The following is a 16,351-nucleotide window of genomic DNA, read 5'->3' on the forward strand; positions in this document are numbered from 1 at the left end:
GGGTTATTACAGAAGTACAAATGCGTATATCTGGTGTGGGTTATTACAGAAGTACAGACGTGTATATCTGGTGTGGGTCATTACACGAGAACAGACTTGTATATCTGGGGTGGGTTATTACAGAAGTACAGACGTGTATATCGGGTGTGGGTTATTACAGGAGAACAGACGTGTATATCTGGTGTGGGTTATTACAGAAGTACAGACGTGTATATCTGGTGTGGGTTATTAGAGAAATACAGACGTGTATATCTGGTGTGGGTTATTACAGAAGTACAGACGGTCATATCTGGTGTCGGTTATTACAGAAGTACAGACGCGTATATCAGGTGTGGGTTATTACAGAAGTACAGACGTGTATATATGGTGTTGGTTATTACACGAGAACATACGTGTATATCTGGTATGGGTTATTACAGAAATACAGACGTGTATATCTGGTGTGAGTTATTACAGAAGTACAGACGGTCATATCTGGTGTGGGTCATTACAGAAGTACAAATGCGTATATCTGGTGTGGGTTATTACAGGAGAACAGACGTGTATATATGATGTGGGTTATAACAGGAGAACAGACGTATATATCTGGTTTGGGTTAATACAGAAGTATGGATGTGTATATCTGGTGTGGGTTATTACAGAATTACAGACGTGTATATTTGGTTTGGGTTATTACAGAAGTACAGACGTGTATATCTGGTGTGGGTTATTACAGAAGTACAGACGGTCATATCTGGTGTCGGTTATTACAGAAGTACAACTGCATATATCTGGTGTGGGTTATTACAGAAGTACAAATGCGTATATCTGGTGTGGGTTATTACAGAAGTACAGACGTGTATATCTGGTGTGGGTTATTACAGGAGAACAGACGTGTATATCTGGTGTGAGTTATTACAGAAGTACAGACGGTCATATCTGGTGTCGGTTATTACAGAAGTACAAATGCGTATATCTGGTGTGGGTTATTACAGAAGTACAGATGTGTATATCTGGTGTGGGTTATTACAGGAGAACAGACGCGTATATCTGGTGTGGGTCATTACAGAAGTACAGACGTGTATATCGGGTGTGGGTTATTACAGAAGTACAGACGGTCATATCTGGTGTCGATTATTACAGAAGTACAAATGCGTATATCGGGTGTGGGTTATTACAGAAGTACAAGTGCGTATATCTGGTGTGGGTTATTACAGAAGTACAGACGGTCATATCTGGTGTGGGTTATTACAGAAGTACAAATGCGTATATCTGGTGTGGGTTATTACAGAAGTACAAATGCGTATATCTGGTGTGGGTTATTACAGAAGTACAGACGTGTATATCGGGTGTGGGCTATTACAGAAGTACAGACGGTCATATCTGGTGTCGGTTATTACAGAAGTACAAATGCGTATATCTGGTGTGGGTTATTACAGAAGTACAGATGTGTATATCTGGTGTGGGTTATTACAGGAGAACAGACGCGTATATTTGGTGTGGGTCATTACAGAAGTACAGACGTGTATATCGGGTGTGGGTTATTACAGAAGTACAGACGGTCATATCTGGTGTCGATTATTACAGAAGTACAAATGCGTATATCGGGTGTGGGTTATTACAGAAGTACAAGTGCGTATATCTGGTGTGGGTTATTACAGAAGTGCAGACGTGTATATCTGGTGTGGGTTAATACAGAAATACAGACGTGCATATCTGGTGTGGGTTATTGCAGGAGAACAGACGTGTATACCTGGTGTGGGTTATTACAGGAGAACAGACGTGTATATCTGGTGTGGGTTAATACAGAAATACAGACGTGTATATCTGTTGTGGGTTGTTGCAGGAGAACAGACGTGTATATCGGGATCGGGTTATTACAGAATCAGTGTCAGTGTTATATATAGACACGACACAATGTCAGTATCAACATTCCTGTCAATGTTATATATAGACACGACACAATATCAGTATCACCATTCCTGTCAGTGTTATATATAGACACGACACAATGTCAGTATCACCATTCCTGTCAGTGTTATATATAGACACGACACAATGTCAGTATCACCATTCCTGTAAGTGTTATATATAGACACGACACAATGTCAGTGTCACCATTCCTGTCAGTGTTATATATAGACACGACACAATGTCAGTGTCACCATTCCTGTCAGTGTTATATATAGACACGACACAATGTCAGTGTCACCATTCCTGTCAATGTCATTTGCCATTACAAGTATGTATATCTTACCAGTTCTACCGATCCGTAATGCCGCCGACTGAACACATCCCTCCTCACCGATAAATCAGAGGCAGGAGTACTGGAATAACAAAAGATAGTTATTACATGTTTGTTGGATTCAGACAGAGATATTGCAACAGTTCCTTATACCCTTTAGGGAGGTGATCTCTTTAATAACAAACTAAATCAGTAAGGAAATATAGAAAGATCACCCTCCAATAACTTTCCAAAATTGGCAAATTACAGACACAGCAGTTCACAAACATCTTGGACTTACACTACAAAACGCAGCATGGAAAGAACACATCCTTAATATATATATATAAAAGCCTTCGGCAGATTAAATATTCTTCGATACATTAAACTTAAGGTAATTTGAAAGCCTTTAATTAAAATATACACAGCATTTGTATACCAACTCCAATATGCAGACATAATCTGGAATAACTGCACACACCAATTAGAATTAGAATCTGTTCTATTAGAAGCAGCAAGAATCATAACAGGACTCAGATCAGGAATATCGTACATTAAATTATATGAAGAAATTGACTGGGAATCTCTGTCAGAAGAAATAAACACAAAAATATAATGATCTACAAAATACTTCATGGACGGTCACCCCAATACGTGCAAGGTATTCTCATCCTTTTATTAACAACCTAAACGATAACCCGTATTTCACGACAATCACGACTTTTCAATCCTCCTCTATGTAGGATTAACAATTACTTAGACAGTTTCTCCCCCCTAACGTGTTGAACAACTAACAATGCTAATCCTGACCTTTTCAACTCTTCTTCTCTGGCAGCTTTTAAATGCAAACTTAATAATAATATTAATGCTGAATGTGAATCACTGCAAATGTTCTTTGAAGGAAATAGAAAGGCCAATATCATTTTTTTGTCAGCTAAAATTCATGTAGCCATTTAAATTTTGATTTATTTAATGATCATTTATTATACTCTCCCACATGTTCCTGTGATGTTGAAAACGAAATTGCTTCAAATTATTTCTTCGAATGTTACATTAGATATTCTCTGTTTACTTAGGTAGATTTTTATGCAAATCATAATCATTCAAATATTAACACTTTCTTGCAAGTTTGCCCTGACTGTTATCAACTTGTAAACATACAGATATTAAATAATGTTAAATTGTTCATTGGTAAATCGGGACGCTTTAATCTCTTCATGTTTTAAATAAATAAGCCATATTATATTAATGTTACATTATATTATATCATATCAAATACACTTTATATTCTATGCATTCATTTTTTTCTTACATTTTCTAACTAACAAATTCATAAGTATACATATAAAATGTCCTGAAAGATCCATCCATTCTCATTTGACACATGTGTCATCAGTTGAGTATGCTTAGTCTAGTATATACATGTGAAGTATAGTCTGTTTTTTTTTTTTTTTTTTTTGCTTGATAGTAATTTTCTAACAATTTATAATATAACAACTTACATGTATATATATATAATTTTCGCTTAGAGTTTTGACAGGCATGACCTGCGCATAAATGCACAAGGACTTTTAGTTAATGCATGTCAATAACTGATTCTTGTAGATATAGTTTATATTAACTATTTTATTATCAAATACTATGTATACATGTTTATATAATCAAAATGTATGGATGATATGTGAATGTTTATCCTCGAGTTACATTCCTTAAATGTTTATTATACAATTAATACATTTGATAGTTATATGTATACGATCCACTTGACATCTAAGGAGATATTTCATATAGGCTTTACCTGCTATTCGATCCTTTTGACATATACCATCGAACGTCAATAAAATTTGTTGATATGAACCCTTAACCCAAGGATGCTACGGATGCAATTTTATCCAAATTTCTTAGTAAAAGGAAGACCTAAAAGGGTATTCTCAGTTTAATGTATTCTAACTGCCCATTGTCTATAAAAAATAGTTGTATGACAGTCCATCTATTATGACCCTCCCATGTTACTAGCAATAAAAGTATAACATTTCATCTATTCTAACTGTCTATTGTCCATGGAAATAATGGAATAATATTCAACTATTATGATCCTCACTTCTCACTCACAATAATGGCATACTATTCCATCTATTAACACCATCAATGGTCCACAATGAGATATTGATACCGTACGATAACAACCTATGGTCCACAATGAGATATTGATCCCGTACGATAACAACCTATGGTACACAATGGGATATTGATACCGTACAATAACAACCTATGGTCCACAATGGGATATCGATACCGTACGATAACAACCTATGGTCCACAATGGGATATTGATACCGTACGATAACAAACTATGGTCCATAATGGGATATTGATACCGTACGGTAACAAACTATGGTCCACAATGTGACACTGATACCGTACGATAACAAACTATAGTCCACAATGAGACAATGATATTTTAAATAACAAACTATGGTCCAGAATTAGACAATACTAACGTTCAATAACAACTTATGATCCACAATTGGATGTTGATATCGTACAATAACAACTAAGGACAAACACTGTCAAACAAGAGAAAGAACAAAGGAAAATAACATGTATATTCAAAAACAAATATCAAAGCTGTAACTTTTAATGGGCTGACCTAATAACAGATTGCAATAACAATTCCGAAGGAAGGATGTACTCAAACTAGGAAACAAATCTAGGTACACCGGATGGCTGCGAGTTAAGTGCATCATAAATTATACATATCATAATGTGTCTTCCTCAGATATACATGTATATATACTACCCTGAGCAAATCCCAACACACATAACAAATTAAATTAAGACATTTATATCGTTTAGTAGCGAACTATGATCAACAATGGGATATTGATACCGTACAATAATAAACTATGGTCCACAATGGATATTGATACCGTACAATAACAAACTATGGTCCACAATGGGATATTGATACCGTACAATAACAAACTATGGTCCACAATGGCATATTGATACCGTACGATAACAAACTATGATCCACAATGGGATATTGATACCGTACGATAACAACCTATGGTCCACAATGGGATATTGATATCGTACGATAACAAACTATGGTCCACAATGGGATATTGATACAGTACGATAACAACCTATGGTCCACAATGAGATATTGATACCGTACGATAACAAACTATGGTCCACAATGAGATATTGATACCGTACGATAACAACCTATGGTCCACAATGGGATATTGATACCGTACGATAACAACCTATGGTCCACAATGAGATATTGATACCGTACGATAACAACCTATGGTCCACAATGAGATATTGATACCGTACGATAACAAACTATGGTCCATAATGAGATATTGATACCGTACGATAACAACCTATGGTCCACAATGAGATATTGATACCGTACGATAACAACCTATGGTCCACAATGAGATATTGATACCGTACGATAACAACCTATGGTCCACAATGAGACATTGATACCGTACGATAACAACCTATGGTCCACAATGAGATATTGATACCGTACGATAACAACCTATGGTCCACAATGAGATATTGATACCGTACGATAACAAACTATGGTCCACAATGAGATATTGATACCGTACGATAACAAACTATGGTCCACAATGAGATATTGATACCGTACGATAACAAACTATGGTCCACAATGAGATATTGATACCGTACGGTAACAAACTATGGTCCACAATGAGATATTGATACCGTACGATAACAAACTATGGTCCACAATGAGACATTGATACCGTACGATAACAACCTATGGTCCACAATGAGATATTGATACCGTACGATAACAACCTATGGTCCACAATGGGATATTGATACCGTACGATAACAAACTATGGTCCATAATGAGATATTGATACCGTACGATAACAAACTATGGTCCATAATGAGATATTGATACCGTACGATAACAAGCCATGGTCCACAATGAGATATTGATACCGTACAATAACAAACTACGGTCCACAATGAGATATTGATACCGTACGATAACAAACTATGGTCCACAATGAGATATTGATACCGTACGATAACAAACTATGGTCCATAATGAGACATTGATACCGTACGATAACAACCTATGGTCCACAATGAGATATTGATACCGTACGATAACAAACTATGGTCCATAATGAGATATTGATACCGTACGGTAACAAACTATGGTCCACAATGAGATATTGATACCGTACGATAACAAACTATGGTCCATAATGGGATATTGATACAGTACAATAATAAACTATGGTCCACAATGAGATATTGATACCGTACGATAATACACTATGGTCCACAATGGAATATTGATACCGTACGATAACAAGCTATGGTCCATAATGATATATTTATACCGTACGATAACAAACTATGGTCCACAATGAGATATTTATACCGTACGATAACAAACTATGGTCCTTAATGAGATATTGATACCGAACGATAACAAACTATGGTCCACAATGAGATATTGATACCGTACGATAACAACCTATGGTCCACAATGAGATATTGATACCGTACGATAACAAACTTTGGTCCATAATGAGATATTGATACCGTACGATAACAAACTATGGTCCACAATGAGATATTGATACCGTACGATAACAAACTATGGTCCATAATGGGATATTGATACCGTACAATAACAAACTATGGTCCACAATGGGATATTGATACCGTACGATAACAAACTATGGTCCACAATGGGATATTGATACCGTACAATAACACACTATGGTCCACAATGGAATATTGATACCGTACAATAACACACTATGGTCCACAATGAGATATTGATACCGTACGATAACAACCTATGGTCCACAATGATATATTAATACCGTACGATAACAAACTATGGTCCACAATGGGATATTGATACCGTATGATAACAAACTATGGTCCACAATGGGATATTGATACCGTACAATAACACACTATGGTCCACAATGGGATATTGATACCGTACGATAACAAACTATGGTCCTCAATGGGATATTGATACCGTACGATAACAAAATATGGTCCACAATGGGATTTTGATAACGTACGATAACAAACTATGGCCCACAATGAGATATTGATACCGTACGATAACAAACTATGGTCCACAATGGGATATTGATACCGTACAATAACACACTATGGTCCACAATGGGATATTGATACCGTACGATAACAAACTATGGTCCACAATGGGATATTGATACCGTACGATAACAAACTATGGTCCACAATGGGATATTGATACCGTACGATAACCAACTATGGTCCACAATGAGATATTGATACCGTACGATAACAAACCCATGGTCCACAATGGGATATTGATACCGTACGATAACAAACCCATGGTCCATAATTGAAACTGGAAAAGATATGAATAGTTTGTATATCTTTTCCCAAAGTAATAGACATGTATATCCCCAACTTTATATCTATACGGTAATAACCAGTATGAAAACCAACATATTTTAAAATGGTGCAGATTTACTACAGTAGTGGTTAAAATCAATTTTCATCATGTCACGCTCTACTGCTAAAATGCAGTGTCTATATCTAGTAATATCCTGTCATTAGCCTTTTCTGAAATGCAGTTGATGGAGAATGTAAAAAGCATCAAACCGCTGGGTTAAATTTGGTAAAATCGATAGCCAACGTGCTGTGTTGGTATAAACCCTGACATACAGCACGTGTTTGTGTAGAGGACATTATGCTAGCAGTATAGTATTGTGTATCTGACGCCGTGTATATAGACTTGACCCAGAAACTATTACAGGAATACCGGTAATATAAAGGGTGAAAGCCGGAAACCATTTGTGGAGGAAGGGTATATCAAAGTTTGAGGCACATTTATACCTTACCGGTAACAAAACATTTGTTAAAGCGTTATACACACATACCAGCTCAGCCTTCACACAATAATTATTGCTATCAACGCCCAGACTATCATTAGGGTGTTCTTGTCTGTATCGATGTGGCCAATGAATCTCCGTTTTTTAGCAAATGACGTAAGCGTTTCTTCTCACGTTTTATTGTCGTTCAATTTCCCCGAACACTGCAAGTATATAGCCATCTCATACTCACAAACATCTATAGACAAACACATCCCATAGTAATGAACATCCCATAGTCATGAACATCCCATAGTCACGAACACCCCATGGTCACGAACATCCTAAAGTCACGAACGTCTCATAGTCACAAACGTCTCATAGTAATTAACATCCCGTAGTCACGAACATCCCATAGTCGCGAACATCTCGTAGTCACGAACATCTCATAGTCACGAACATCCCATAGTCACGAACATCCTATAGTCACGAACATCCCATAGTCGCGAACATCTCATAGTCACGAACATCCCATAGTCACGAACATCCCATAGTCACGGTCATCTTATAGTCGCGGCCATCTCATAGTCACGAACATCCCATAGTCACGAACATCCTATAGTCACGAACATCCCTTAGTCGCGAACATCTCATAGTCACGAACATCTCATAGTCACGAACATCCCATAGTCACGAACATCCCATAGTCGAGGCCATCTCGTAGTCGCGGCCATCTCATAGTCACGAACATCCAACAAACATTAACGTCCAATAGACACGGATGTCACATAGTCCGAACGATATATAGTCACAAACGTCTCATAGTCACGAACGATATATATTCACGAACATCCCAAATTCATGAACGATATATTTTCATGAACGTCCCACATTAATGAACGATATATTTTCACGAACGTCTCACATTCAAGAACGATATATATTCACAAACGTCCCACATTCATGAACGATATTTATTCATGAACGTCTCACATTCATGAACGATTTATATTCACGAACGTCCCACATTCATGAACGATATATATTCATGAACGTCTCACATTCAAGAACGATTTATATTCACGAACGTCCCATATTCATGAACGATATATATTCATGAACGTCTCACATTCATGAAGGATATATTTTCACGAACGTCTCACATTCATGAAAGATATATATTCACGAACGTCCCACATTCAGGAACGAGATATTTTCATGAACGTCTCACATTCATGAAAGATATATATTCACGAACGTCCCACATTCAGGAACGAGATATTTTCATGAACGTCTCACATTCATGAAAGATATATATTCACGAATGTCCCACATTCAGGAACGAGATATTTTCATGAACGTCTCACATTCATGAACGATATATATTCACGAACGTCCCACATTCATGAACGATATATATTCATGAACGTCCCACAGTCAAGTACGACATGTAGTCACGAACGTCTAAATCACAAACGTCCCATAGTCAAGTACGTCTTACAGTCACGAACGCTCCATAGTCAAGGCCCCCGTCCACCACCAATTCCCTCGATCTTCTATAACATCATTGCTTCCTCAACCAAATAAGTTGATTTTTTCCCCTTTTTTTTGTGTGTTTCTTTATTTTTGAATTTTTGTTTTACGACTTTTATTTTTCAGTTGATTCGACACTTAAGAATGTGTTCAAATTATATGGAATAAAGAATATGAAAACAAGGGGATGGTTTTCCGATCGCATTCTAGGAAGAACGCCTTCTCTCCCAGTTGCCTGGTCTTATTCACGTCGTCCTACGATGTCCATGTCAATGTGGGTAACATGTTAATAGTTGCCCTCTTTTCACTGATTTTGAGCACAGATCGCGTCGGTATTGTCTTGATTTTACATGGAATATAAAACGTATCATGATCCGGTTCTAAAACGCGCGTCAAGTAATCACGTGATAATTGCCCTATCGAGTGACTCTGATAACCCTATAACTAACATCATAGCCGTTATCGACCCTTTCTGACAGGGCTTTAAACGTTTTGTTTAGGATTCCCAAGGGAATCACAAATTGACAAACGTAAAAGGCGTGATTACCTAGATCTCTATAATCTGAATATGTACGATATCGAAATACGTCGTGAATTACTCTATGAAGTGTGATATGTAACCGTCATGCAGTGTACATTGCCCGCTAACTAATAGTGTCAATGTGAGAATCAATATGAGGACCATCAGAGCAAGTTATAGTTGTTATATATTAACCTTACTTACTCATACCTTATTGTTATATATTAACCTTACTTACTCATACCTTATTGTTATATATTAACCTTACTTACTCATACCTTATTGTTATATATTAACCTTACTTACTCATATCTTATTGTTATATATTAACCTTACTTACTCATACCTTATTGTTATATATTAACCTTACTTACTCATACCTTATTGTTATATATTAACCTTACTTACTCATATCTTATTGTTATATATTAACCTTACTTACTCATATTTTATTGTTATATATTAACCTTACTTACTCATATTTTATTGTTATATATTAACCTTACTTACTCATATCTTATTGTTATATATTAACCTTACTTACTCATATCTTATTGTTATATATTAACCTTACTTACTCATACCTTATTGTTATATATTAACCTTACTTACTCATATCTTATTGTTATATATTAACCTAAAGTGCGTATCTCACTGGCCTGGAGACTAACTGGCGACCTACTAGCGACTCGAGTCTCCGCTAGTCGCGGCGTCGTCGCTACGACGTCTCCTGGAGACTAACCGAGTCTCCGTGGAGTCGCGGGAGAATCGAACATGTTGGATTTTTTAGGAGACTTTTTTTAGTCTCCAGTAGGTCTCCAGCAAGTCTCGGCGACGTCTCCGAGACGTCCCTGCAACGTCGCCGCAACTGATGGAGATTCCTTTTGTCCGCGACTAGAGAGACGTGTTTGCGACGTCGCGGAGACGTCTCCGCGACGTCTCCGAGACCTAATAAAGACTAATAAGACTGAGGAGAGGTTGCGGCGACGTTGCGGCGACGTCTTCGCGACGTCTCCGCAACGTGTCCGCGACGCTGCTTGACGTATTTCAGAGACCACGTGACACACCCCAAGCTCACATCGCCGATACTGCCGCGACTAAGGAGACGTCTCAGCGACGTTTCCGCGACATCCCGGCGACTTTTCGTGCAAATTGATCGTCAACTTCTCGGAAGTCGCCTTGATGTCGTCTTGGTGAGAATGCACGACATTTTTTTTCTCCCGAGTCGCCGCACAGTCGCAGCAATCGCTTACCTACATACATGTAGACAGGTACAGGTAAAACATTTTCAGCAGTTTAACAAAATACATGTTGGCAAATAACAGGTAATATATCGTCAATGGTACATTAGACAAGCTAGAGGTGAAATGTCGTAATCGTTTACCTGCATACATATATGGTATCCGAGAGTAACAACATCATTGTGGTGTGATCAGTGTATACATTCCTGTGTGTTCATGCAACTATATAAAATGTACAAGATGTCTACCGTGTGACCATTTTCGCCTCTATTCATCTTTTCAACTGTTTGATATTTGACTAGTTTGTAGTATTTAAGAGTGCAAAAAGTGTGTGCATTTTTTAAGTTGGTGTAGAAAAGGCGGGCGAAAAATGCCTATTTCGGGCCAAGTAGGCATAAAATAGGCCAGAGAAAACTGTCTATATCGGACCTATTGGTGTGGAATGGTCCAAAGAAAACTGTCTATCTCGGACCTAGTTGGTATGGAATGGTCCAAAGAAAACTGTCTATCTCGGACCTAGTTGGTATGGAATAGTCCAAAGAAAACTGTCTATATCGGACCTAGTTGGTATGGAATGGTCCAAAGAAAACTGTCTATCTCGGACCTAGTTGGTGTGGAATGGTCCAGAGAAAACTGTCTATCTCGGACCTAGTTGGTATGGAATAGGCCAGAGAAAACTGTCTATATCGGACCTATTGGTGTGGAATAGTCCAGAGAAAACTGTCTATCTCGGACCTAGTTGGTGTGGAATGGTCCAAAGAAAACTGTCTATCTCGGACCTAGTTGGTATGGAATGGTCCAAAGAAAACTGTCTATCTCGGACCTAGTTGGTGTGGAATGGTCCAAAGAAAACTGTTTATCTCGGACCTAGTTGGTATGGAATGGTCCAGAGAAAACTGTCTATCTCGGACCTAGTTGGTGTGGAATGGTCCAAAGAAAACTGTCTATCTCGGACCTAGTTTGTATGGAATGGTCCAAAGAAAACTGTCTATCTCGGACCTAGTTGGTGTGGAATGGTCCAAAGAAAACTGTCTATCTCGGACCTAGTTGGTATGGAATGGTCCAGAGAAAACTGTCTATCTCGGACCTAGTTGGTATGGAATGGTCCAAAGAAAACTGTCTATCTCGGACCTAGTTGGTGTGGAATGGTCCAGAGAAAACTGTCTATCTCGGACCTAGTTGGTATGGAATGGTCCAAAGAAAACTGTCTATCTCGGACCTAGTTGGTATGGAATGGTCCAAAGAAAACTGTCTATCTCGGACCTAGTTGGTGTGGAATGGTCCAAAGAAAACTGTCTATCTCGGACCTAGTTGGTATGGAATGGTCCAGAGAAAACTGTCTATCTCGGACCTAGTTGGTATGGAATGGTCCAAAGAAAACTGTCTATCTCGGACCTAGTTGGTGTGGAATGGTCCAAAGAAAACTGTCTATCTCGGACCTAGTTGGTATGGAATGGTCCAAAGAAAACTGTCTATCTCGGACCTAGTTGGTATGGAATGGTCCAGATGATACAGCCTTTTCGAGCCAAGCTGGTGTAGAGTACAGCCTATCTCGGGCCGAACTAGTGCTTTATACTATACACTATACAATCCAGGTGATTATTGATATACCACTCTGGTCTTTAACAGTTTGTCTGGTTATCATATAAAGAAATGTTTTCATCCGAAGTGTACCCAAAACCACCAAGTCATTTCAGTTTTATCAGACGTTGCAGGTTGGTTAATCTGTGACAAGAAGACTCTTTCACTTATTGGTTAACCCGTGACAAAAATACGTATTTACTTGTTGGTAAACCTGAGAAAAGAAGATAGTTTACTAATTGGTTAACCTGTGACAGGAAGACAAATAGACTTAGTTACTAGTTATCAAATAATCCATGGAAGGAAGCATGTTATATGTACCGTTTGAACAGTGGCCAGTAAATACTTCCTTGTAGAATATCCGGATAATTGGTTGTATATGACGAGGGTTATTGTCTGATAATGAGACTTTGTTTCTCAATAAGGTTGTGTATATTATGATCAGATGTGGCATTAAGAAAGAAAATGATCCACAATTCAAACACCAAGATCTAAAGCTTCTTTGTGACACAAGCCCAGAACTTAAAAACTCAATATGACGGTTTTATTTAAGCAAAATGGACGACAATCACCCAAATAATCTGTCACCCAAATAATCTGTCACCCAAATAATAACTGTATTGATATCGACTGTATACTAGCATCTGCTAACAGTTCCATGCTTACATTTGTTTGTTTTTTTTAATTTTCCCCTGGTATTAAGGTGGTCCAGCAGACGACGTTCACAGGGGCTCGGTTTTGGAGTAATTATATTAGGTAGGCCTTTGAAATCAGGGAATAGTCACAACATTCGAATCCATATCGATCCACCACCGGAGGTCGTGGGTTTGAACCCCGGTTCGGCCGTGCATTTTCTACTCCTCTGACATTTGTTGCCTGTGACCAAACCTTTTTTTTTTAATTGAGATGAATACTTGACAAGGGGATGCCCAAACCTGGGGTGTGAGTGGTAAGGTCTTTAGGATAAAATATTACAGAAGGTAAGGAAAAGTGTAACGGACTTGCCCGGGTCCATTTTCGGCCACCAGGTAGCTCAATTGGTAGAGCATCCGGCTAGTGTGTGGAGGTCCCGAGTTGGAGCCCCCGTCAGGCCGTGCTTTTTCCGACTCCTCTTACACAGGTAACTCCATGGATCACACAACTATACAGTTGATAGGCCTAATGTGATGCGGGAGTCCCCAAGGTATTGTAGAACCACTAAAGCCACCTGTAATTACCTTATCTAGAATGAAGTTACACACCCCGCGGGGTCGATAATTCTGCTACCCAACACAATCCGCATCACAGACCTGTTCAGGAATTACGTGTGATAGCCAGTGTCCGTATAGCTATACAAATATTCCCAGAAAACACATAATAGATGGACATCTACAATGGCGCAGACCGGGGCAGCCATGAGTACACTGTATAAAAGATTTACATGTTGTCTGTACAATGGCATGGATCAGGAATTGCGAATAGGTGGATTACAGTGTGAACTTATCAATAAATTAGCAACCACAACAGTATCATAGAGACCATTCAGATTGAATGGAGTTGTTAAAATTGAGTATGTTATTACATAATAATGTGCGGTATATCTGACTCTGTATACAATACAGTGTACAGTACAGTGTACAGCACAGTGTACAATACAGTGTACAGTACAGTGTACAGTACAGTGTACAGTACAGTGTACAATACAGTGTACAGTACAGTGTACAATACAGTGTACAATACAGTGTACAATACAGTGTACAATACCGTGTACAACACCATGTACATTACAGTGTAAAGTACAGTGTACAGAACAGTGTGCAATACTTTGTAAAATACAGTGTATAAAAGTGTCTCCAATTACTGGTATCAGGAACAATTCTGTGAGTACAACAGTTTCAGTTTATTTATGCATATACATTAATATAGTTTGTTATCTGAATGCACTTGTTTCCGTAAAAAATCAATTGTTCATTTAAGAAAACATTTATTGATGTAAACACTGGCTGTTATCATTGATGTAAACACAAACTGTTATCGTTAATGTAAACACTGGCTGTTATCATTGATATAAACACTGGCTGTTATCAATGATGTAAACACAAACTGTTATCATTGATGTAAACACTGGCTTTTATTATTGATGTAAACACATGCATGCTGTTATCATAGATGTAAACACTGGCTGTTATAATTGATGTAAACACTGGCTGTTATCATTGATGTAAGCACTGACTGTTATCATTGATGTAAACACTGACTGTTATCATAGATGTAAACACTGACTGTTATCATTGATGTAAACACTGACTGTTATCATTGATGTAAACACTGACTGTCATCATTGATGTAAACACTGACTGTTATCATTGATATAAAGACTGACTGTTATCATTGATGTAAACACTGACTGTTATCTTTGATGTAAACACGAACTGTTATCATTGATGTAAACACTGGCTGTTATCATTGATGTAAACACAAACTGTTATCATTGATATAAACACTGGCTGTTATCATTGATGTAAACACATGCTGTTATCATTGATATAAACACTTGCTGTTATCATTGATGTATACACTGGCTGTTATCAATGATGTACACACTGGCTGTTATCATTGATATAAACACTGGATGTTATCATTGATGTAAACACAGACTGTTATCATTGATGTAAACACTGGCTGTTATCATTGATGTAAACACAGACTGTTATCATTGATGTATACACTGGCTGTTATCAATGATGTAAGCACTGGCTGTTATTATTGATGTAAGCACTGGCTGTTATCATAGATGTAAACACTGGCTGTTATCGTTGATATAAACACTTGCTGTTATCATTGATGTATACACTGACTGTTATCATTGATGTATACACTAGCTGTTATTATTGATGTAAACACATGCTGTTATCATTGATATAAACACTTGCTGTTATCATTGATGTATACACTGGCTGTTATCATAGATGTAAACACTGGCTGTTATTATTGATGTAAGCATTGGCTGTTATCATTGATGTATACACTGGCTGTTATCATAGATGTAAACACTGGCTGTTATTATTGATGTAAGCACTGGATGTTATCATTGATGTAAACACTGGCTGTTATCATTGATGTAAACACTGGTTGTTATCATTGATATAAACACTGACTGTTATCATTGATGTAAACACTGGCTGTTATCATTGATGTAAACACTGGCTGTTATCATTGATATAAAGACTGACTGTTATCATTGATATAAACACTGACTGTCATCATTGATGTAAACACATGTTGTTATCATTGATGTAAAACCTGGCTGTTATCATTGATGTAAACACTGGCTATTATCATTGATATAAACACTTGCTGTTATCATTGATGTATACACTGGCTGTTATCAATGATGTACACA

At 37.6% G+C, this 16,351-nt stretch overlaps 1 protein-coding gene across 1 annotated transcript in view; it reads right to left on the reverse strand.

The window, feature by feature from the left end:
• Positions 1-16,351, reverse strand: part of LOC117344096 (GTPase-activating Rap/Ran-GAP domain-like protein 3) — a 135,525-nt gene that overhangs the window by 110,344 nt on the left and 8,830 nt on the right. Inside the window, exon 2 of the mRNA XM_033906748.1 lies at positions 2,237-2,306. Within this exon, the coding sequence (XP_033762639.1) occupies positions 2,237-2,306 (70 nt within the window). The remainder of the gene's footprint in view (positions 1-2,236; positions 2,307-16,351) is intronic.

Source organism: Pecten maximus, chromosome 2 (genome assembly GCF_902652985.1).
Source record: "Pecten maximus chromosome 2, xPecMax1.1, whole genome shotgun sequence".
Lineage (NCBI taxonomy): Eukaryota > Metazoa > Mollusca > Bivalvia > Pectinida > Pectinidae > Pecten > Pecten maximus.